At 40.8% G+C, this 25,975-nt stretch overlaps 1 protein-coding gene across 1 annotated transcript; it reads right to left on the bottom strand.

Moving 5' to 3' along the window:
* Window positions 1-22,069: 22,069 nt before the first annotated feature.
* On the bottom strand, window positions 22,070-25,004 carry LOC21388606. The gene is made up of 7 exons (XM_024164789.1): window positions 24,658-25,004; window positions 23,933-24,553; window positions 23,452-23,639; window positions 23,090-23,328; window positions 22,794-22,993; window positions 22,523-22,648; window positions 22,070-22,428 (listed from the first exon to the last, which is right to left on the bottom strand). Exons 1-7 carry the CDS (start codon window positions 24,811-24,813, stop codon window positions 22,330-22,332), a joined length of 1,629 nt encoding a protein of 542 aa, XP_024020557.1. The 5' UTR covers window positions 24,814-25,004; the 3' UTR covers window positions 22,070-22,329.
* Between the last annotated feature and the right edge of the window lie 971 nt (window positions 25,005-25,975).

Raw genomic sequence — 25,975 nt, 5'->3', positions numbered from 1 at the left:
GAGATTTTATAAGATTTGTTACAAAACTCTAACGATAGTTTTCAATATTTTATCCAACTACAATTTAAATTTTATTCACAATTCAAATTATATATTTGTGTATCTAAATAACAGTTCAAATCACAACTAGATTTAAAGATGCATTTCACTTTTTCCTTCCGTAGCTAAACAAAAGAACTCCACAATCATAAACCATACCCAGTCATATTTGGACACCAGATTCGCATGTTCTCATGATGGAGTTCTCGGGAACTGTCTCCATTCTCGGCTTCCTCTTGAGAGGGTTCAACGACAAAGGTTGCGGTGGGAGCGGGCTCTTCAACTTGGCGGCGGAAATTGCAGGCGAGTGCTTTGGAATCGGACGCAAAGAGTTATGATCTGACAGCAGAGTGTTCTCCTTGGAGCCCTCTGCTTCCACGACAGCTAGGGCTTAGCTACACTAGGGTTCGGCGAAGCCGGAGACTCCATCTTCGTCTCCCTCAAGATCGCGTTTCTTGGCTGCATGAAGTGCTTCATGGCTGCGAAATCTAGAGAGAAATAGAGAAGAGGGGGAGGGGAAAAAGCACATGCGTAGGGTTTTTATTTTTTTTTATTTTTTGGTTGATCGTTTGCTTGTTGGCGTTATTATGTCTATTACGAGAGAGAGTCAAAGAGAGAGAAAACAAAAAAGTTTTGAAATTCTTTTTTATTTTTTTTAATTATTTTAGTTTACATTTTTTTTTATTTAAATGGTATGTCGGATGTGGAGTGTTTGCATGGAGTTTTGAAGGAAAATTTTATTAAGTCACCTCAAATTATTTAAAATTTAAAATTAATTTCTTTTAAATATTAAATAAGAATGGATTTTTTAAAAAACATTTTCTTTCATTTTCTTTTTGCTAAGATCTTTGAATGACTTTTTTTTCCTTTTCTTTATTTTATTTTATTTTATTTTTTGCTCATTTTCGTTGGGGGCATTTCAGGAGTTAGAAAGTTTTTCCGTGAAGTGTGTCTGTGAAGTGTAAGAGGGTCTCGTATTCGTGTGATGATCATCACCCGAAAAAAAAAAAAAAAAACAATAACAACAAAAAGAAAAAGAAAAAGGTAAAAATTGTAGATGATGGAAAGAGAATTGCAAAAAAGAAGTTTTTTCACATATAATATATATATATATATATTTGTTTTCTATTCTTTTGTTTTTTACTAATGTCTTTTGGAAAGAAAAAAGGATAATTGTAAATTAGTTTTAGTCTTTTATCTCTCATTATCTTGAGTTGGTCGACAATTTTCAACTATTAGGCAAATATAGATCTTAGAGAATGAGATAATTTTTAGCTCAGTTTGGGGACTAATTTGTCACAAAGAAAAAAATTGACAAAAAAAAAAAGGAAAGAAAAAACAATGAATCTCAATTATTTTTGTGTTTTGTGCGCATCACAAGAATTCAAAGAGCTCTGAGGTCTATTATGCGCAAACTGTCTAAGAGCACAAATATACAAGTTGAATCAGATATAGGTTGAAGTCAAATGGCATCAAGTCTTTCAAAGGAATATTCAGAGAGAAAAAAATTTCATTCGAAAAAAAATGTATTATGTATGCAGATGCAGTCTAAAAGCACAAATGCACAAATATTTAGAGATTTCATACTTATTAATTCGATCAGTTCTTTAAATTTTTTATTATATGTTTATTTTAGAAAAATTAAAGAAAACACGGAAACTTGAGAGGTATTTAATTTTTTTTGTAAAAATAGAAAATTTATCTTTAAAAGTGCATAAGTTTAGACTTTTACTTTTTACTCTTGATAAATATTCTTTTATTAGTCTAATAATTTGACTGAAAAGGTTATGAATCAAGAGTAAATAGTAAAAATTTTGACTCGTGTATTTTCAAAACGTATTTGTCAAGATTATCTAATTTTTTTTATAATTCTCTTTTACCACCATTATTGAAATAGTAATATAGAATTAAAGTGTCTTACGAGTAATTTGATATTGATGTATAGTAGTTTCAAGTCTTTTAAAGGAAAATGAGAAAAAAGAGAAAACAAAAATGGGGTGCGTACAATATAAAGGTGTTTGTGGAATTATGTAGGTTTTAGCATTAAATGTAAATATATTCAAATGTTAAATATAATTTGGGGTTATTTACATAAATGCTAATTTTGAGTACCTTATTTTAAAAAATGTCAACTTTCTTATTTATTTACAAACTATGACATTTACATCCTTATATAATAAAAAGGGGGAAAATAATGAACCAACAAAATAGAAAAGAAAATGAAACAAAATCTGAATATAAAACATTCTAAGTTTAAAATATAAAAGTCATATTATTGCATTTAATAAAATCTAATATAATTATTTTAAGAAAGAAAGTTTCTTTATGAAAAAAAGAAGGAAAATCCATTGAATATTTTTAAAAATCTTGGCCTTAAAAATCTGCAACCTCAATAGTTCCTTCAAATTGAGTCCCTACATCCTAAAATCAAACAATATTTTCATTATTTAATAATCAGATTATGAAACAAAATATATAATACAAAGGAACACAAAAAAAGTACACATCAAACCACTTTTCATTAATATAATAGTGATATCATTTTGAAACACACTGAAAAAAAAAATTACAACAAGTCTCAAGCAATCAACATGCACCCATTCATGAACACCCATTCATGAACACATAATAGATCGTTTCATTATTGTAATGATTCCAGAATTATGAAAAAAATAAATATAAAGTTTGAGATGACTCAAACAAAATCAGACATAGAAAAAAAATGTGTTTTTGAGTGGACGAAAAAACACGAAAATGAATAAGATGAATACCTATTTTCATTTTTCACTAAAATTATGATCAAATCATAATGAAATTAAGGGCGCGTTTGGAATTCGTTTCAAAATGATTTTGCTTTTTGTATGAAAATGAAAACATTTTCAATCTCAGACAGAAATTATTTTTAAAAATACGTTTGATAATTTTATCAAGAGATTATTTTTAGTGTAAAAAAACTCATTAATGTCTCTCTTTCTCTCTCTCTCTCTCTCTCTGCTCCAGAAAGGAGAAAATAAAAACAAAAAATAAAAAACGATTAAAAGTCGTTTTTCATTTTTCTTTCATTTTACACTAAACTAAAAAATCATTTTCATTTCTATTTTTTGTCTTTATTGCGCCAAACGCCGTTTTGAGAACGTTTTCATTTTTTTCTTAAAAAACGTGAAAAATAAAAACGAGATCAATTCCAAACATGGCCAAAATTTCTAATAAATAAAAAACACTAAAATTTACTTTTATTTTCATTAGTTTAAAGAAAAAATCATTGTGAAAATGAATGCTAAATTTAAATTACAAATGAGGAATGAATATACAAAACCACAAATTTTTTTCTCTAGAATAATGATAAAATCATTATGATATAGAATATATGTATACACATAAATATGCAAAACACGATGTTATTTTCATTAGTTTAAAGAAAAAATCATTTAAAAAGTCAAACACAATTTTCGTTAGACTAATGATAAAATCATTACGATCGGGAATGAATAACTAAGATACATGATATATGACTATAACAGATAAATATACAAACCCACACATAATTTTCATTGGACTAATGTTATAACCATTAAGATATGGAATATATGACTAATTTAGATGAATATACAAAACCACAAATAAAGTTCAATAGCATAATGTTAAAATCACTATAATACATAATATGTGGCTAATAATTATGACAAGGAAAAATGATAGAAGAGAACCCAGAAAAAATATAATATGTAATGAAAAGCATACTGAAATACAAAAATGTATAGAAGAAAAAAAGATTTTTCATTAGAATAAGGATCGTATAAAAAAACAAATACAAAATCTATTAAAGAAAATACGCAAGAATTAACATTTTAAAAATCAAAGAGTTGTCATAATAAAATTCATTTACGAAAAAACATCGAAAAAGCACCCCGTTACTTGAATGATAACATGCGTACAAAAATAGAATAAAAGAAACTTAGAAATTTGAAAAACGAATATCTTCACATGCACAGGAAAAAAAAAAAGAAGGAATTTAATAAACAACGAATACAAAACGAAAAAATATAACAATAAAATAAAGACGATTTGAGGAGAAGGAAAATGATGAAAAGCAAATAAACAACAAACCTTCTCTTTGTGTGATGAAACTACCCTTTTTTGTGAAAATCTAAAAAACGACACCTTTATATCAACCCACACGCTCAGGCGCCTTCAGAAAATATAAACGTCAAAGAATCCAGAAATGGTTGCCAGAAACGAATGAAAATGGTTATCAAAGAACCCACACGAGAAAATGGTTGCCAGAAACAAATGAATTCAAAAATGAAAAGAAGGGGAAAAAATCAAAAAAAAAAAAAAGGGGAAAAAAAAAACCGGGAAAAAAAAAAAAAAAAAAAAAAAAACCATATCAGAATGAATTAAAAATCATTGAATGCAAATAAATCAAATCCGGTTAAAAAGGGAAAGTAAATATATAAATTTTAATGAAAAAGTTGGAACAAAAACAAAAACTAACCATAAAATAATATGCCTAAAATAGCAATAAGGGCAAACCGGGGAAAAATAAACCTGATAAAATTAAGATCGATATTTTTATAATATTGTACAATCGATATTTTTACAAATACAATTTTAAAAATAAGTATTTTATGTAATTACTTCTTAACTTAATAAAATCATTAGGTGTATATAAAATTTCCCTTGAAGGAAAGGTGGAGCCCAATGGGCCCATTTTTGGCAAAGTCTAAAGGCTACTTTAATTTTAGGGTGAATGAGAGGAACACATTATTTCTAGAAAAATTTAAGTTTAATTTTTAAATTAAATAATATAGACAAATAATTAGATTTAAAAAAAATTAGATATACAGTATAAGTTTACTAATCATATTGAAATATAATAAAAATTTAAAATATTTGATAAATAACAAAATTTATAATTATTACAATAATTATATGTAATTGTATAGTATATGATTTCAATAAGTATTATATAATTTTACCATTTCTAAATATTTTAAAAATAAATTACTATATTCCAAACTCCACGCAAATGAATTTGCCATGTAATGTACTTTTAACTTAAGACTTTAGGATGTTTCTTCAAGTATTGAGATATACCTTTTGTTTATCTTAAGGAATATCTTGTTCATTTGTATTTTTTGAGTTAAGATTACTTGAATTCAAATCTTAATTTGAATTAAGATATATTTGAATATGGTTTGAATTGGAACTCTAATTTGAGTTTGTATTTGGATGTGCACATTTTGAGTTTGTGTTTAGGTGGGTTAAAACTTAAATTTGTATTTGGATAATATTTTAATAAAAACTCAATGGTGATGAAAAATTTTAATATGATATATAAGTAAGATTTTATTCGTCTCTTCGTTGTGAACACATAAAAAAATCATCTCAATCGGAATTAAAATGAAAAAAGTTATAACAATTTTAAGAATAGAAAAAATATTGTTCATTAACTTAAATTTGAGTTTAGGAACTTGAGTTGAATGAGAAACTTGAATTTATATTTTAACCCCAAACTCAACTTGAAACTCAAATTTTACAAAAGAACATAAACTTAAATAAAATTATAACTTGAGTTCAAAATTTTTTTAAATTTAGGTGCAAATGAACAACTCCACGTTAATGACTATGCAACTTTTTTCTAAATCGATATTTCATCTTCAGTTATTTAAAAGACTGAAGAATTAAGTAGCTACGAAGGACAATCGGTTACGGACAAAAGGCAAATTAGACACAATAATTTTGAGATTATATTATTCATTAGAACAATATTAGAAACAATAGAAAAAAGGTTAGCAAACGATAAAGTCCCAAAAATTTACGATTTCAACAAAACCGTAGAAGAAGTAAAAGAAAAATTTAGAGCGTTACTAGTAGAGAAAAAAACCTAAAAAAGATCGGATAGGTAAGGGTTTAGAAACATTAATATGGAGTTAATAAAAAGATTTAATACAAAAAGAATTCAAGAAATTTTTGAAAAAGAACATAATACCCATGATTATGTAAAACGAATTCTAAACAAGAAAGTGAAAAAAGAAATAAACTCCTATAAAACAGACGTATTTAATTATATCTAGGGAACATATTGTCATATTAGATTAAATTGTTAATTGAGTTACGTGCTATACACGTAAAGAATAACTTTATGAGTTTGACCTCACGTAAAAAAACACGCAGTCTACTCAGAAGCTAAGTCCATTAATTAAAGCCGGAGAAAAAAATTCAAAACATCATATAGAACAAGAATTAAAGTCCTCTCAATTCCTGGTCTATTTCTGTCAAGCTCTGTTTTTTTTTTTTTTTTTTCTCTCTTTCTGTCCAAATTATGCGCGACTATGGTTCCTCTAGTTCCACTTTGGTTTCGGTTCCAGACAAACGTTTATGTATGAAGGCTAAAATTTCACAAAAGCAGTAACATTATATAAGCTCGATCAAACTGCTTGAAGTTCATCTGAGTTAAAAAAGTAGCCATTTTAAGAGCTCGATCGCAGGAAGAGGCATACCCTCCAAGGGACTTGCCATGAACCACCGAACCAGGCCTCCAACATGGGCTCCAACCAACCAAAAAAAAAAAAGCTTAAATTCACATGACTCTTGTTTGCTCCTATCCAAGGTTTACAAGTTACTAATGTTTCTGATCAAACTTACGAATGTTTACAATTTAAGAGTTGATTTATTTTCCTTAAAAGAAAATTAGAGTATTTTGCATTCGTGCTCCTTTAACTCTTTATGAATGACACTTTAGTCTCTTTTTTTTTTTTTTCCTGCAAACAATCTCTCAACTCTTAAATCATTGGCAATTGATGGATTTCTGTCTAAAGCTGTTAAAAAATTTTGACTGGAAATAGCATGTGCCTGTCATGTTCCTATCTTTTTCATTGAAAAAAGATGGAAAAGCCCTTAAAATTTCAACAACGAAAAAATAAACTCCAAATTCCTCTGATTCTTTCTTTCTTCTGCAAAAACTCTATTAAAAATCACCCTCGAACGATCTTTGGTGTCTCTCTTTGCTTCAAACGCTTGATCTTTCCTCCACCATTTCAACCACGAAGCCATCCTCCAATTCACTCAATCAATTCTTAGTAGAGGTGTCAAATGGACCGGGATGTCCATGGACGGCCCGACCCAACCCGTAATAGTGTCGGATTCGGCAAGGCCCATTTCGCTACTATTACGGGCCGTGCCACCCCGGCACGTGTAGTGGGCTAGGGTTGGGCCTCAGCTTCTAAGCCCGCGGCCCAAGCACGGCCCAAGCACATGGAGGCCCGTGGCACGGCTCTTGTTCGGCACGGCCCAAGCCCTAATTCGGCCCGGCCCAAGCCCGCGAAACGGCCCATGAAACAGCCAATTTCAATTGGTCTAGGGGGCCCTTCGCGGGCCCAACGGGCGGCACGTGACGGGCCTTCCATTTGGCCCATTACATGCCTTCTGTTTGGCCCGTCACATGCCTCCTGTAGGTATAGTGCCATCATTACAACAAGTTTCTCGGACAGTGGAGCAGTCTCGTCGATCGTGTCAACGGTCACGTCCCTTATACCCTGGTGACACGTGGTAGTCGAAGGGGAAGCTGCAGCCGTCCGATCAGATTTATTTCTCTCGCTCTTATCCCAGCCGTTAGATCACGTCTCTTCGGATTCATTGTTAGATGAGGTCAGTTTGAATTCAACGGTCGAGATCTGGGGTCGTTCGGATTTCTCTTAGGCTCCTGGGCTTCTTTCCTCGAGTGTATATATATGCCCCTTGACACAGTTCTATGGTTGTCCATTTTTCAAAACGCCGTTACTATGCCGGATTTTCACCATGAATTATCACCTCCGACTTCAACTTCTGTGTCCATTTTCCGTTCATGGTTCCCTAACTTTCCAGCCTTCAGACCGCCTCAAGGACTAGTAAGTGGCTTCTTGTTTCTGGCCTCTCGACCACGAGGTACTAACTCAACCCTTTGTATATTTATTTCTAGAGCATGTCGCCCAAACAAGTTAGAGGTCGAGAGGTCTTCACTTCTAGGGTTAGGAATGACCCTGAGGATGCCGCATCGACGAGCACGTCTTCAGGTGACAGCGGGGACTCTCTGCTTCGCTAGGTGGATGAGTACGCTGAGGGGTCGGTCTCGACCTCTCAACCGGACGAGCTAATTCTCCTCGATGATGAGGACGATGGCCTAAGGGTCAGCCCTTCTGAGAGGCGTGGTTATAGGGTGGCGTCGACCAGTGGCGTCTCGGGGATGGTGACAAACGTCAAACCGTCGAAGATAAAGCCCCGGGTTGCCATGAAGGCGTTTAACGATGCGGGGCTCGACCCCAACAATTTTTATTTGATCATCCCGACCCCCAACGATAGGGCTCACAACCCATGTCCAGTCATATGACCGTATACACGCGCTCCCTTAGTTTTGGGCAGACTCTGCCTTTTCACCCTTTCGTGAAGGCCCTTTGTGGCCTTCACAGGATTTCCCCTGTCCAACTGTCACCCAACTGCTGGGTGACAATAAACTCCATGATCATTTTGTGGAGAAAATTTTTGAACCTTGACATAACTGTCGAGGAGTTTTTATACTACTATGCCCTTAGGGGTTCCCCCGGTCAGAGGGGGTTTTTCTACTTGGGCGCCCACTCCAAATCCAAACCTCCAATCCCGCCTGTCGTGGTCGAGAAGACTTCTAGTTGCCACGAGTGGAAGCCCCAGTTCTTTTTCCTGGGTGGCAACTTTAATTCTCACTCGCTCGACGACGAGCGTCCCCTAGGGACGCAGACAGTATTCAACAAATATTGTAGGTCTCCTTTCCGTTGAATCTTCGTGACATCCCTTCATTTGTCGAGCTATCTTACATGTGTTGCTCTTTTTGTAGGTGAAGTCTGCACCCGACCGAAGCTTTCTTCAGCCGTCTTAGCATGGGTCGAGTAGATTCTGTCCCTTTCCGACTCCAGCTGCAGCTCTTGCGTTCTCAATACCCTAGAAAATCGTCAACTGTACGGTCTGGTAGTTACCCTCGACCCTCTGTGCTAGCCTGTTGAACCCCGGCATATCTCCTCAGCGGTAAGTTGGAACTTTCTTCCCCTCATCTTTTAGCAGAAGGGGAGGGAAGTGGTCGAGGAATTCTTGGAACTGACATTTTCTTTACTATGCAACCATGCCGTCCACCATGAGGTACGTTGTCCCTCCGAAGCCGAGGAAGAGAGGCGGAGAGGCCTCCTCCAAGTCGTCGAGTCAACCGGAGGCCCAGGTCACTCCAGCCCCAAGCGCCACTAAGGTCACCGTTCGGGGAAAGTTCGTCATCACCCCTGCTCCCAATAGGCAAAGGACGGAAGAGCCACAAGGCCCTTCGTCAGTCGAGAGGTCCTCTCGAGCGCCTCGACGTCTGGACAAAGGAAAGGGCGCCGAGGTCGCCGAGAACCTAGAGGTCCCTCATGCGCCTAAGGGTCCCCTTTTGCTGCCGGGGTCGAAGATTAATGACCCCCAGTTCCTTGTTTCGGACATGGTCGACCACGACCTAAACCGGGCCCTGCGCCTCCCCTCTTACTTCAGCCTTCTCATCCAGGCCATCTACTTACACTTTCATCTTGACTCCCGGGACAAGTTCGCAGGGATAAACATTCTAGAGCGCCAGCATATAGCGGTGATCCGCCAAATCTCGGTAAGTCTTGCCCATTTCTCGACCTCCGTTCTCACATAGTTGGTTTGTGGGCCTTATCCATGCCCTTTCTTTTTCGTTTTTCAGGCTCTCGAGGCTATGCTCCTGAACTATATGAAGCTCGACGCTTTGCTAAAGCAGGGCGTCCCGACGAGGGCTACGGAGGAGGAGATTTCGGCTCTGCACACTGCTCGGGAGGGGCTCTCCTCGGATTTGGAGGCGGAGAAAGCCAAAATCAAATCCCTGGAAGAGGCGATCGCCAAGGAGAAGCGTGAGAGCTTCCAAGAAGGCTTCAATGAGGGGTGCTCCAAGGCGGTCAAGACATACCTTGCATCTCTTGTCTTCCAGCAGAAGAGGAAAGAGGTTGTACAGGAATTCCTGGGTTCCAAGAAGTTCCGCCGTTCGGTCGACGCTTGGCTAAAGGTTTTCAAGTCATCCCAAGAGTTCAGGGACATAGACGACGAGCGGGTGGAACAATTCAAATCCTCATAAGCCTTTAAGGATCTTCTTTCCCAAAGGCTCGATGCTTACCAAGACTCTGTTGAGTTTGAGGAGAGGCTCGATGCTTACCAAGACTCTGTTGAGTTTGAGGAGCTTCAGCTTTCCTTGATGAAGTCTGTTGGGAAACAGATTCTTGACCGCTTCCAAAGGAAGCGCCCAGAGGTTGACTTATTTTTCCCCGACGAGTCTGACGACGAAGAGGTAGAGGTGGTCGAGGTAGCGCCAGATGTCGAGGACACTGAGCAAGCGCCAGGGGATGGGCCAACACCATGAGGGCTCCTTTATTTTTTACTTATTCATATATATAATTCATAGTGGGCCATCAGGTCGAGACATTAAATTTTTTATTTTGTTACGGCTATAAGGTCGAGATTTGTTATTATTTATTTATATATATATATATATTTTATATATACAGATGTTTATTTTACGTATGAATGCTGTTGACGCACTGAATTTTTTGTTAAGTGCGGTCAAGCCAGGGCTTTACCACCTTTACAGACCTTGAGGTGGCCTTATTACCCCCTCATCAAAGATAGTCTTTGACTTGTCTTTGACGCAACAACGGTCAACATTTATTGGTCGACGCATATAGTAGATCTTTGATTATGTAGAGCCAAGTCGAGCGAGATGTAGTATTTTGTATGGATCAAATGAGTAGAAAGTTCAATTGGAATTTTATTTATGTAGGGTTTACACGTCAACTTTTCAGCCTACAAAAATAAAATAGAAAACAGAACAAAAATTCTACGTGCAACCTTTAGGTCGACGTTTGTCGTCGTTATTGGTAGTAAATTTTCAGTTGGTCCGCATTCCATGTGTGCTTGATGTCTCGACCATTTATTTATGCGAGTCGATAGAATCCATTAGCAACAACCTCCTTTATCCTGTAAGGTACTTCCCAAGTTGGGCACAGGGCCCCAGAGTTCTTGGGCTTAGTATTTTGGGTTACCACTCGTAAGACAAGGTCTCCTACTTTGAACCGCTTATGCTTGACCTTTCTATTGTAGTACTTAGCAGTTCTAGTTTGGTACACGGCGAGCCTTAACTGTTTGTCCGTGCGCCTTTCTTCCGAAAGGTCGAGCTCCAAGCCCATTCGTTCGGCGTTCCTACCTTCTCCATACCGTATCACTCGGCTGGTAGGAATGGATATTTCGACTGGAAGGATCGCCTCCACCCCATAAGCCATTGAGAATGGGGTTTCCCCCGTGGTCGTCCTGTAGGCTCACATGACTTTTGGTAGCTCATCCGCCCACTTTCCTTTGTAGCTATCGAGCCGCCGCTTTAGCGTAACTTTGATGATCTTGTTGACCGTCTTGACCTGTCTGTTGGACTGGGGATATACAACAGAGGAGAAGTTCTTATGGATACCCAGCAATTCGCAAAACTGGTTGGTGTTATCATTATTAAACTGTTTCTCGTTATCTGATACGAGGGAATGTGGTACACCGAATCGGCAGACTATGTTGTTCCATATGAAATTTGTGCATTTCTCCTCCGATATCGTTGTCAGTGGCTCGGTTTCAACCCACTTCGTGAAGTAGTCGACAGCTACAATAGCGTACTTGTATCCCCCGGGGGTCTTGTGTAATGGGCCGATGAGGTCAATTCCCCATTTAGCGAAAAGCCAAGGAGAGACTATCAACGTGAGATCTTCTGAATGCAGTCGAGGGATGAGGGCGTACCTTTGACAGCCTTCGCATTTCTTGGCATATTTGACCACTTCCTTCTTGAGACTGGAGCAGGGGCGTCGAGAATCCCTTTCGATAGAGAATATCGTCGTGCATGGTGAATCTCGATGCCTGGTACTTCAACTTTTTCGCTTGCTGTTTGTCCTTTGAGAGTTCGCCGTCTACCAAATATCTGATTATTGGGTCCTTCCAGCTCGGCTGGCGACTTATTGACATGACTTCAGGCTTTCTCTCGGTGGAATGAGTTTTTAAGATCTCCACAGGTACTATCTTCAACTCGGCATCCTTTGATGTGGCTAGCCTGGCTAGGGCGTCAGCGTTGCTATTTTCTTCCCTTGGCACTTGTTGTATGTCGTAGGCCGCGAGTTTTTCTAAGGCCTTTTTAACCTTCTTAAGGTAGGCTGCCATCTTTTCATCCCTGGTTTGATATTGGCCTTTCACTTGGTTCACGACTAGCTATGAATCGTTGAAGATGTCTATAACCTCCACTTTTAGGTGTTCTGCCAACCAGAGTCCGGCCAGCAACGCTTCATATTCTGCTTCATTGTTAGATGCGGGAAATTCAAACCTGACGGCCGAGGTTATTTTGTGACCCTTTGGGGTATGTAGTACCAATCATGCTCTACTACCATTGTCATTGGAGCTTCCGTCGACGTAGAGCTTCCATCTGAGGGCCCCACCAACAACCTCTGCTTCGTCTGGCAACCCAGTGAACTCATCAATAAAGTCGGCCAAGGCTTGGCCCTTGATGGCTATCGGTGGCTTATAATCAATGTCGAACTGGCTGAGCTCTATGAACCACTTAAGGAGTCTCTCAGAAGCGCCAGGCTTTTGCAGTACCTACCTGAGAGGATGGTTTGTCAAAACCTGAATGCTATAGGCCTGAAAATAATGGCGTAGCTTTCTCGACGTCACCACTAGCGCAAGGGTGAGCTTTTCCATTTGTGGATACCTCGTCTCTGGGTCGAGAAGGCGCTTGCTAGTGTAATACACCGGCAGCTGCACCTTCTTCTCTTCGCGGACCAACACTTAAGTAACAAAGTGTTGAGAGACCGCCTGGTACAGGCTCAACACCTCTCCTGTCGTAGGCTTGGACAGTAAGGGTGGCTTCCCTAGGTGGTCCTTTAATTGTTGGAACGTGTGTTCGCGTCCCTCTATCCATTGAAACGGCGTGCTTCCTCTCAGGGTGTCAAAGAACGGTATGCACTTATCTGTAGATTTTGAAATGAACCTATTGAGTGCGGCAATACTGCCCGTTAGCTTCTGGACTTCTTTTGGTTTCTGTGGCGATTTCATGTCGATGAGCCTGCACCTTCTCCGGATTAGATTCGATCCCTCGACTACTCACCATGAAACCTAAAAATTTTCCCGATTTCACCCCGAACGCACACTTGAGAGGGTTCAGCTTCATCCTGTACTTCCGCAGGACGTCGAACATTCCTCGAAGATCTTCCACATGATCCTCAGACTTCCTATTCTTTATCCGCATATCATCCATATATACCTCTATCGTTTTACCTATCTGGTCTTCGAACATCCTGTTGACCAGACGTTAATATGTTGCTCCTGTGTTTTTAAGGCCAAATGGCATGACTTTATAGCAATACAGGCCCCTGTCAGTGACGAACGATGTATGCTCTTTGTCGCGGTGAAACATCGGTATCTGGTTATAACCAAAATAGGCGTCCATAAAACTCAAAAGTTCGTGCCCTACCGTGGCGTCGACCAGCTGATCTATCATTGGGAGCGGAAAGTTGTCCTTCGGGCAGGCTTTGTTTAGGTCGCTGAAGTCGACACAGGTTTGCCACTGTTCGCTTGGTTTTAGTACTAGAAATGGGTTCGAAACCCACTCGGGGTACAGAACTTCCCGGATGAAGTCATTTCTTATTAACATGTCGACCTACTCCCGTAGAGCTTCATACCTCTCGGCATTCATTGGTTGACACTTTTGCCTCTTAGAGGAATACTTCTCATCTACGTTGAGCTTGTGGCTCATTATGTACAAGCTTATCCCCTCCATGTCCTCGTGGGTCCAGGCAAACACTTCAGGGTTGCTCTTGACGAATGCTATCAGCCCTTCCCGATATTCTTCAAGTTCTGAGCCTACCCTCAATTTTCTTGTAGGCTCTTCTTCGTCAATAGGGACCTCGATCAATTCTTTGACCGGTCCCGCTCTCGTCTCTTCGCCAAAGAGTCTTGGATTGAGGTCGATCTCTTCTGCTTTGGTCACTACCATCCTCATCTCTCTTCTCACCTGCCCCGGCTCGGCATAGTGGCAGACCGTCTCTGAGTATGTGAGCCTCGACTCGTACTGATTTTCCTTGACTCTTCTGATTCCGCTGGGGGTTGGGAATTTCATCATTTGATGGTAGATCGATGTGACCGCTTTCAATGCCCTCAGCGTCAGGCGCCCTATGACTGCATTGTACTGATCACCTCCCTTCACCACCAAGAACCGTGACATAACGGTCAAGGTGTGCAGTCTGTCACCAATAGTCATGGACAGTTCTATCATTCTCTCAAGAACGACGCAATCCCCGGTGAAGCCGTACAGGGGCTGTGTGTTGTTCTGCAGTCTCGCCTTAGGGATCATCATCTTGTCGAGGTAATCAGCATACAGAATATCTATCGAGTTGTCATTGTCCACTAGGATGCGGCAGACCGTGTAGTTACCTATCATGGCCTCCACTACTAGACCGTCATTTTAGGATAAATGCACCTCATTTGCGTCCGCCTCCGAGAACGTTATCTCGGCCTCTTCATATCTTGCGGACTTTGCCTCCCTACCGGACACACTCATGATCCTCTGGTTGAACTTTGCCATTCGCCTCCCTTGAGTACTCTTTCTGTGCGCGGTGAGAGGTACAGCCAAGATACGGCCCTCCGAAGATCGTCCTTATCACGCCGACAGGTTCGGGGGGATGGTCTTGCCTTTGGTCCTACCGTCTGTCGTTGTTCCTCCGATTGTTGTTGCCCCGTCGGTCAGCTCGGTACTCATTGAGCTTCCCTTCCCGGATCAACCTCTCAACCTCATCCCTTAGGTCGAAACATTCGGTGGTCGTGTGTCCGCTCTAGCCGTGACACCTGCAATACTTGTTTTGGTTTCTCCACGCTGGGTCGGACTTAAGCGGCAGTGGGCGACGTAGTACCTGGAGGTGACTAATTTCGTGGTAGACGTCCTTGATCCCCATGGTTAAAGGGGTGTAGGCGTCATACTTTTACAGTTTAGCTCGTTTGGTGTCTCCCTGCCCCGCCAAGGCGTTACCACCCCTGTTGTTTAGGGCCGAGTTATACCTTTATTTAGTTTGCACCTTAGGATTATCTCGGCGCTTCTTGCCGTTGTTTTGGTGGCTCGGTTGTCCCACTTCTTCTTTGGTGGGAGCCACCACCTTGCTTTTTAAGGCCTTTTTGGCCTCCTCTGCATTAATGAATCCCTGGGCCCTTGCCATGAATTCTTGGTAGGTCTGGAGTGGTCTCCGGTCGAGGTCCGTGCTGTACGGGATGTCATTCTTCATGCTCGACAGGGCCCCCGTCAAAGCTACCTCGTCGGAGATCCCCTCGGTGGCGGCCATCTATTCCTCGAACCGGGCTATCCAATCTTTTAGGGACTCATTTGGTCCCTGGTACACCCTTGAAAGGTTTTGCTTCGGTGGGATGTACTTTTTGACACCTATGAACTGAGTCAGAAAGGCGTTCTTCAAGTCATCACAGCTGGTTATGGAGTTCAGTTTTAAGGACCTAAACCATCTCCTGGCGGAGTCAGAAAGTTGATTTCTGAACGCACGACACATAACCTCCTCGGGGTATCTGTGTAGGACCATGTGTCCTGTGTAGACTTTCAGGTGGTCGTCCGAGTCACTCCTTCCATCATATAGTGGAATAGGTAGCGGCTTGTACTTATTGGGCAATGGCACCTGGATGATGTTCTCTGTGAATTGGTGGTCGTGAGACGTATACATCTTGGCATCGACATTCCCCACGACTTGCTCGAAGTTGTTCAGCCGACTCTTAATTTGTTTTTCTAGTCTGGCCATCTTCTCGGCCAGAGCTTTATTCTCGGCCGCGAGTTCTTCTTCCTTAGTCCGCTACACGTCTCGGTCGCGTCGAGCGTTCAGCCGCTCCCTCAGGTGTCCTCCGCGCACAGACGAAGACTCTACCGGGACCACGTTCCTCCAGTTCACGTTCTCCTGCGGTGAAGGAGCTTTGTTGTCTGGGCCGCGGCCCTCTCCTGAACTCTCATCCTGGCAGCTCGTTGCCCGCTCCCTACAGATCTGTTCGACTTGGCTTGGCGGGGGTTGTTAGCCCCGCTATCACCGGCCCCCTCAGCGTCACCACGTCGATCACCAATTACTTGGTTCCCGACGGCGACGTTCACCAGGTTCATCGGCGCATCCTCTAACGGCGGCATCGAATTTGGCCTTTGTTCCCATCCGGCGAGGGCTGTGGTCATCCTTTCTACGGCCACAGCAAGTGTTTCTACCTGCCTTTGGAGCTGGTCAAGGCGGTCTGAGGGGTTTTCGGCGGCTTGTGGTTGCGCCCTGCAGTTGGGTCGTACCCCCGCTGGTTCCTAGCCGCCATTGGGCGGATTCGTTGGATTCCTTCCTCCGAGGGCCGAATTCTGGCCTTCTTGGATTTTCTGAGTTGCCATCATGCTGCGGGTCTTTCTCGGAGCCATACTTACTGCTTACTGTTGGATTGATTTCTTGGGTTCCTGGCCCTCCTTCTGGCCCCAATTGTTGACGGTGGTTTTTTATCAACTGGAAATTAACCCTCTGAGAACACTCATAGTAACCTCTCACGGATTGAGTAGGGATTAATGCTGCAGATTAATATAGAGAAGACATGAATTTATAGTGGTTCGGCAAGATTTCTTGGCCTAGTCCACTTGTGAATGCACTAATACTCTGTTGATTACAATTTCTCCAGGATAGTTGAATAGTCCGTAAGAAACTTAATAAATTCCCATTGCTCTATTTATAAGCCTTGTACAAATGAGAGACCCTCTCTGCATTTCCCGAGGAGATCATCCTATATCCCTTAATTCTGAGATTTGGCAGTTGTATTTCCATGATTACAGCTTCCTAGTCAGGCGAACCACTCTTACCAGCTACTTGATTTTCTGACTTCACCAGTAGTAGTTGATACAGTATATCTTTCCTTGAGTTGACAAGACTATCTTTGGATTGGACTGGGCCGCTTCCTCGACGTCGTGGCCTTTGCCACCTCATCGGGGCTCTCAACGCATGTCATCCCGCCTAAACTCTCGACGTATGAAGGGCACCTTAGCTACAACTGATCACTCGACGCCTGCAACCGATTCCCGACATGGAGGCCTCGGCGCTTGTCGTCCAAAAGAGCAGTCAATTCCTCAACCGTGGTGTAACAATATATATATACATATATATATATATTAAAAGAACACTCTAGCCACGTGTGACGATATTCAAATGTCATGTTATTTCACTCTAAGTTTTGTAGAGTTCATTCTCAAAAAAAAAAAAAAAGTCGTAGATCTGAACAAGGGCAGCCATGGGAAACTGCTGAAGCTCCCCTAACAAGATCATAATCCAACCTAGCTCCTCTCAGCACGATCCCGTCATCATTTCCCCCTGCGTTGTGCCGAGCCCAATCCATTCACCCCCGAAAATTTCCTTTTGCCGCCCGAATTTCTTTCGGCAAACCATTCTCTCCCATTGCAGAGAGAGATCATCTGCAAGCCCTCCTTGTTTGAGCTCCCTCCCATTGATATCAAATAAAACGACCCTTGCTCAACGAATTTGAATCCTACAGCGAACATTCAGATTTTCTCCCATTTGAGGTCAAATTCGATTCTACTCAAAAAAGCTTCAAAATCTGCCACCAACAGTTAGGTCCGCCCTCTATTGCCCAGATCCATCCGTCCAATATCCGCCCAACCTTGGCGACATCATCGCAGCCTCACCTCAACCACCACGGTGTGAGCCATCCTCACCGGGTATCATTTTGTTTTTGTTTTTTTTTTTTAGTTCACTTTTTTGGTTTTTTTTTTCTAATTTAAATTTTGTAAAAATATAAATTATGTGATCACATGCCCAATGAAACCACGTCATGTGCCATTTTCCATCAAGTTTTTAACGGATTTGGACGGAGCTCATCAATTGTCAATGATTTAAGAGTCAAGGAATTTTTTTCGCCAAAATTAAAAAAAGATGGACTAAAGTATCACTTATTAAAGAGTTAAGGAACCATATGTGCAAATTACTAAAAGAAATTAAGAAAGCTACAATAGAGCATGAAAAACTCCCGGTTCTATTTAAACCGCTCAATTTGTATCGAATTTATTTTGTATTTTTTTATTTTAATGTAAATTTTATAAGATTTAACATTTAGAAAAATACACTATTGGTTTACCAACATGCGCTATTGGTTTACCCCTAGGGGAACCCAAAACATCTTGTTTGCACCATATATTTTACAAATTAATATGAGAAAAGAAAAAGAAAAAAAAAACCTAAAGTACGGAGAAGCTTCATGGCCTGGAAGTAGTGTAGGGTGTAGGCTTGCAAAGCATAGTGTCACAACCCGCAAATTCTTGCCCCATTTTAAGTGTTAGAGGTTTGCAAGAAGACTTTAGGATTCTCTAGAATGTTCTACAATTGTCTACCATATGGAATATTCTAGATAATCCTAGAGAAGTATAGACTATGGAATTATCTAAAATACTCTACAATTATCTACATATGGATTGTTTGAGAAAATTTCAGAGGAGTCTAGTCTTTGGGGGAGCCTTAAAGTTCTCTAGAACCTTGTAAATGGTTCCATAGAGTAGTCCTTTGTGGAAGACTCTAGAAACTTATAGAGTGCCCACACTTTATAAGCATTCTCTAGAAGGTTCTAGGATAGGTGCAAATCCTTAGCATTTTAGAATGTTCATGGGAGGGTCCCCTTGGCTTATAAATAGGGGTGGTCCCTTCATTTGTGAGGGGGGGGGGGGGAACCAAAAATATTGGAGTGTAAACAATTGTAAAGGTTTATCATACTTAGTGAAGCTCTTTTTACTTTTCTCCCTTTCTCGTGTGTTCCTAATCTCATTTCTCTACTTTCACTTTATTAACCTTGCGTTTGCGTGAAGTTAGGCTTGTTAGCATAGCCCGGGAGTGCTAACGCCGCACGGTTACCTTGTAAGAAGAAAAAGTCCGTGACAGTTGGTATCAGAACCACAACCTGGACATGGGGAAGAACGCCAAGAATCAAATTATTGGCTCATTGGATGTAGAGTTCACGCGGGAACAACGAGGTCGCGAGGAGACGGTCGACCCTACTGCCGCAAGACGACGGGGTAGGTCCAAGGATCTCATTTCTAGCTTTGAGTCACGCATGACCCACGTGGAGGAAGGAGTGGCTGGCGTAGGTGCCCAGGTGGACGACCTTTACCAGAGGGTAGAAGGCCTTGAGGCGGAGGATGTCGAGATCCACACTGCAGTGAAGGCCATGATGGTCCAACTAGAGGAGACCATGCGAGCAGAGATGGGGGAGATGCGCGACCAGCTCATAGGGGAGCTTTCCAAGGTGCGTGATGTAATCCAGCGCGAGATCAACAACAGCTTAGCCCAGTTTGAGGCATTACAGGGCGACGTTGCACTTTGCAAGCGCGCCTTGGCAGCTGGGCCAAGTATCGTGGTTGAGGCTAAGAAGGTCGAGGTGCCGAAGCCAAAGACCTTTGCAGGATCACGCAGCACGAAGGAAGTGGATAACTTCTTGTGGGGGCTAGAACAATATTTTGGAGCTATCGGCGTCATGGAGCAAGCCTCCAAGATCCAGACCGCAGCTCTGTATTTCACCGACACCGCCATGCTGTGGTGGAGGAAAAGGCGTGGAGACACCGAGAGAGGTATGTGCACCATCTCTACTTTTGATGACTTTAAAACGTAGCTCAAACGGCAATTCTATCCTGAGAATGCCGAGGATGAGGCAAGAGCCCGCTTGCGAAGGCTGAAACAGTCGGGGAGCATTCGCGACTACATCAAGGACTTCACCAACCTAGTGCTTGAGATCCCTGACCTATCCGACAAGAACTCGCTCTTCAATTTCACGGATGGACTTCAACCATGGGCCAAGACCGAGCTAAGGCGTCGTGGGGTGCAAGACCTTGCCACTGCCATAGCCGTAGCCGAGAGCCTTATCGACTACAGTAGCCAGAAAGAGTCTACCAACAAGCCAAAGGACAAGAAAGATGGTGAAGCCAAAGGTGGGGGAGACAGAGGCCAACACAAGGAAGGCAACTACGAGCTGAACACGTCCAAGAACAAGGACTCATCCTCATGGAAAGCCAAGGATACGGGTAAGCAGAGGGAACATCGTGGCTCAAGAAGGCAGCCGCCCAACAAGTGTTTCATCTGTGATGGAGACCATTAGATGCAAGACTGCCCACAACGACAAGCCCTTAACTCGCTCCTAGCAAAGCATCAAGAGGAGAAAGGCACCGCTGGAAGTGACGAGAGTGCACACATTGGGTCCATGCAACTGCTTAACGTTATCCAGTTCGCCCCAAAGACCGAAGCCAAGGGGTTGCTCTATGTTGACGTGACCATCAACGGGAAGGCAACAAAAGCCATGTTCGACACAGGTGCGTCTCACAACTTTGTTTCTGTTAATGAAGCAAGCCGGCTAGGTCTCAAGGCAACAGGTGGAGGAGGATCCATCAAGGCAGTTAACTCAGCAGCGCGGCCCATTCATGGCATAGCCCGAGGGGTCAAGACCAGTGTTGGCACATGGTCTGGCCATATGGATTTCTCGGTGGTTCCAATGGACGACTTCAGGCTTATCTTGGGATTAGAGTTCCTTGATCAAGTCAAGGCAATCCCAATGCCATTTGCCAACAGTATGTGCATCACGGATGGCGACAAGGCTTGCGTGGTACTGACGGCCAGGGCCACCAAGCAAGAAACAAAGGTGCTTTCAGCATTACAGTTCAAGAAGGGTGTCAAGAGAATGAAGAAATGGGCAGACAAGAAGCGAAGGCACTTAGAATTCAAAGAAGGCGATCTTGTCATGGTAAAGCTCCTTCCCTAACAATTCAAAACCTTCAGAAAAGTTCGCAATGGCTTGATTAGAAGGTATGAATGTCCCTTTACAGTTCTGAAACGTATTGGGAAGGTCTCTTATAAACTCCAATTGCCTTCCAAACTCAAGATCCATCCAGTCTTTCATATTAGTCTCCTGAAGCCATATCACGAAGACATAGAAGACCCCAGTCGAGGGAAGTCCAAACGAGCACCAACCGCCGCCGTGACATCTTTCGACAAGGAAGTCGAGAGTATACTTGCATATCGACGCATTCGAAGGTGAGGTATGCCAAGCTATCGAGAATACTTAATCAAGTGGAAGAACTTGCCGGAGAGTGAAGCAAGTTGGGAACATGAGGATGCCCTTTGGCAATTTCAAGACCATATTCGGCAATTCCACGAAGAAGACGCGATGAGGGCATCGCGAGCTTAGGTGGGGGAGAATGTCACAACCCGCAAATTCTTGCCCCATTTTAAGTGTTTAGAGGTTTGCAAGAAAACCCTAGGATTCTCTAGAATATTCTACAATTGTCTACCATAGGGAATATTCTAGATAATCCTAGAGAAGTATAGACTATGAAATTATCTAGAACACTCTACAATTATCTACATATGGATTGTTTTAGAAAATTCCAAAGGAGTCTAGTCTTTGGGGGAACCTTAGAGTTCTCTAGAACCTTGTGAATGGTTCCATAGAGTAGTCCTTTGTGGAAGACTCTAGAAACTTATAGAGTGCCCACACTTTGTAAGCATTCTCTATAAGGTTCTAGGATAGGTGGAAATCCTTAGCATTCTAAAATGTTCATTAGAGGGTCCTCTTGGCCTATAAATAGGGGTAGTCCCTTCATTTGTGGGGGAAACTAAAAATATTGGAGTGTAAACAATTGTAAAGGTTTACCATACTTAGTGAAGCTCTTTTCACTTTTCTCCCTTTCTCGTGTGTTCTTACTCTCATTTCTCTACTTTCACTTTATTAGCCTTGCGTTTGCGTGAAGTTAAGCTTGTTAGCATAGCCCGGGAGTGCTAACGCCGCACTATTACCTTGTAAGAAGAAAAGGTCCGTGATAATAGGCTACCCTCAGGGATATAGAGGAGAAGAATAGCCAGCGTTTCCAATCCTTTTCTACGCTATCTTCGCTTAAGAAATTTCTAGTCAGTGCTTCGTGAGTTCATACTTTGATATTTGTAGACACATAGTTATATTCATGTACAATACGTAGTACACACATCTTTCTCAGTTTGCCTATACAATATTACACAACGACCAAGAGAGATCAGCTCATTCGCCGTTGTCTTGTCACAAAGAAGAAAACGGAACACAGGCACAACACAACTAGAGAAGTCATTTTGTTCGTTAATTATCACTTGACCTGCCCCTAAACACAAGGAACTGATCTAAGCTGTAAACTGTACAATTTCTCACTTACCGATCTTCTCGCCTAACTGCATTGGGATCAGACATCATGTCCATCATCATTTTCTCAGGTGAATCCTCCCAATTTGCAAACGTTTTCAAGTCAACCTGCGAAAGAGACCAATGTAAAATTAACTCTTATAGCTGTAGAATTGAAGAATTGAGGTCACTCTAATACTTCGACTTGATACAAGTAGGATACCTTTCGTCTCTGCTCAGTGAAAAGCTCTTCTCGCTTCTTGAACTTATCTTGCAGTTCCTTGGCTCCTCTCCCACCAAGTCCCCAAACTTCCACTTCCAATATCAAAGCTTCAACTGGTAAAAACCCCTGAAATTCATCAATTCATAACTTTGAGATTGCATTGGAAAACCTTACACGATTGTGACTTTAGACATGGACCCCACATAGAGCACGTAGCAGTCACGTGAGCTTGTTTTGACTCTTTTAATAGAATGTAACATTACTATTATACCTGATCCGGGAAGAGGAAACCAGATTGGTAAGTTTTGTCAACTGCATGATGGCGAACGGTAAGTTTAGCAAAATCTTCTTCAACAAACACTCTCTCGTTTCCCATAGTTCCTCCAAACGCAATGCCCGCAGGCTTTGGGTGTGCTTCATATAATCTACCAGTAGGATGCAAGTGGCTATAAACAAAGTTCTTCTCTTTTCCTGTCATAATTTGCCCTTATTCAATAAGTTCATAAAAATTTGAATCATAAGAAACAGAAGACTGAAGAATCCCTAATTCTCCCCCGTGTTACATACCGGTAGGTGAGTACGCATGAAAGACTGGACATATCGCATATAGATTTCCTAAATTTCCATAAAACACATCCTTGTTTTCAAAACCTTGGTGAGTAAGTGCACCTATTACCCATTTGCTTTCAATGGTACTACCCTCATGACCAGCTTGAGATGTTGCAGATATCAACATAAGCAAAGGACCTTGATAACCCTCAACATTAGACCAGAGCCGGTTCAACCCTCTTCCGTGAAGAGATGACCTAGAAAGCGGCATAAATTAGACGTTAAAAAAGGAAATGATGGAACTGAACGAGGAGAACATAGAATGAGATATAACAAAGTCATAAAATATTCAACAAGCATCAAAAGAGACAATGAAAAACCTGTAAAGAAGGTTTTCATCTGCTCCATCAGTGTTGCTAGAAAAGCATACTCTTGATAGTTCTTCACTTATCGTGCTTCTCATGGTAAGGGAAACGGCCCATGCATTTCCACGGGTCAAAAGATAAGAACTGCACGCATGGGCTGAGGAAATATCTCCTTCTCCTGGGCATACGGAACCCACATTACCCTGCAGATTAAATGGACTTCATGAAAATATAGACTTATCCCAGTTCCTTAACATTTTTTTTCCAAAGCAACTAAAAATTGCCTCAAACCCAAAAACAACTAAAAGTGAAATCACTTCATATAATTCACATATCCAAACTCATAGATAAAATGCAAGATCCAATGTCCAGCTTGAGTTTATGTTATCAATGAATCATCCAATGGTTCCTTAAAATGCAGAATGAGCAAACGCTAACATGTTGATGAAGCATGAGATAAATTGAAAGCTGAAATCCGAATTTACTATGTTATTACCTCTTCAGTGGCAGAGGCACACCTCTGGATTCTTGAATGGGCGTATTGAGAAAAGCAATCTGAGAGGCGTGGCAAAGTTTGCAAGGCCCAAGTAAGAAACGTCCCAACAGGAAGTTTTACTTCCAACCCTGAGACGTTGCAATCCCACGCATTCACACCGTTACCAAGTTCACCACATGATGTTACAGCCGACATTACAAGATGATTCACATCCGGAAGGCATAAATTTGCTCTCCTTTTCGAAAATTTCTCGCTTTCAAAATCCCATAACAAGGTCCAACACAGCCAAAGAAGCATAAGCACATCAGTGGGAAGAAGGAACCCGCTTATCTTACAATCAGAATCATCATCACATTCGAATTCCAAGTTCAAAGAAAGACCAGCTTTCTTCATAGTAACAGCAAATAATCTCAGCAACGTAATGAGCGACACAGACGAAGGCATCCTTCCGCAGCACTTGTTATAGCCTCTCGCGAAATCTACCCAGCTCACTCCCCCTTTCCCAGCCGCGAAGAAGAGGTCCGCCATTGACGAACCAAAATGATCCAAAAGCCTTAGAAACGCATCAGGCATAGACGGCGCTTCGCAAATCGGGTTCTTGTAAGTTAAACTGAAGCATTTCTGAACATAAATTGACGAAAACAAAACCTCAAAAACGATCGATTTATGCACAAATTCGTGGCCATCGTAATCAATAAAAAAAGTTAGGGTTTTGATTAGAATACCTTGAGAGATTCGAGGGGAATTGCAACGGAATGGGGATCGGCGAGGACGGAGAAGGATTTCTGAAGCAGATGAAGAGCTCCCGAAGAAGCGGCTAAGGATTCAGCCTCGCGTTGTTCGATCGAAGAATTGTGGTCCGTGGATGTTGAGGCACCCATTGCCGTTGCTGGGATTGTTCTGCGATGAACAAATCTGGTTTCGTTTTTTGTTTTGCGTCGATCCTTAACGAAATTGCGGGAATTTTCGAATCCCTGCTCTGTTTGTTCGACTTTTGGACGACTGCAAGAGGCAAGAGGCAAGAGGCAAGAACCAAAATAACAGAGCAAAATACACGTCTCACCCAAAAGAAGACGGGCACCCTTTCAAGGAATAGAAAAACGACGTGGTTTATTTATGTGAGCCTAACACATGCAACTCGCAACACCATTTATTTATTTTTTTTTATTTTTTTATAATTGTCGCAACACCATTTGTTGTTTATACTAGTTGGAACAGGCGCCTGGCGCGTGTAATCAATTAACCATTAGTTATTTAGGGGTTGTTTTTTTAGACGAAACTCAACAAAAAATTTAAACTCGAATTAATTTTATTTAAGTTTATATTTTTTTATAAAATTTGAGTCTAAATTTGAGTTTGAGATTAAAGTCGAGTTTAAGTTTCTCTTTTAATTTGAGTTCATAAACTTAAATTTAAATTAATAAATAATATTTTTTATATTTTTAAAAATGTCATAACTTTTTCGTTTTAATTATTATTGAGATAATTTTTTTTCTATGCATTCACAATAAAAAGACAAATAAAACCCCATCCATATACCCTATTAAATTTTTTATCACCATTAAGTTTTTATTAAAATACTATCTAAATATAAATTTAAGTTTTGATCCACCCAAACACAAACTCAAAAAGATTCTCAATTTAAATCATAATTCAAATGTGCACATCCAAACACAAACTCAAGTTACAACTTCAACTCAAGTTATAATTCGAACTCAACTCAAGATCATCACTCAAGTCACCATAACTCAAAAATGTAAAAGAACAACCCCTTAGTTACTATTTTTTTAGAGATATTTACGCCACGAGTCCCTAAACTTTATAAACTTTGCATTTATTTTTCCATTTTAAGAATTTAAACATTGTAGTGAGAAAATGGTAATGGTAATAGGAACAAGAATAGTAATGATAATGGAATAAAAAAGAAAATTTATTTATTTCTTTGATTGTAATTTTAGAAATAATATAAAATACAACATGAATATTTTCATGTTGACAAAATTATCCTTATATTATATATAACACTAATATTTTATACATCAA

The sequence above is a fragment of the Morus notabilis genome, unplaced genomic scaffold (assembly GCF_000414095.1).
Source record: "Morus notabilis unplaced genomic scaffold, ASM41409v2 Scaffold1123, whole genome shotgun sequence".
NCBI classification, from domain to species: Eukaryota; Viridiplantae; Streptophyta; class Magnoliopsida; order Rosales; family Moraceae; genus Morus; species Morus notabilis.
This window is presented reverse-complemented; position numbering and strand designations above follow the sequence as displayed.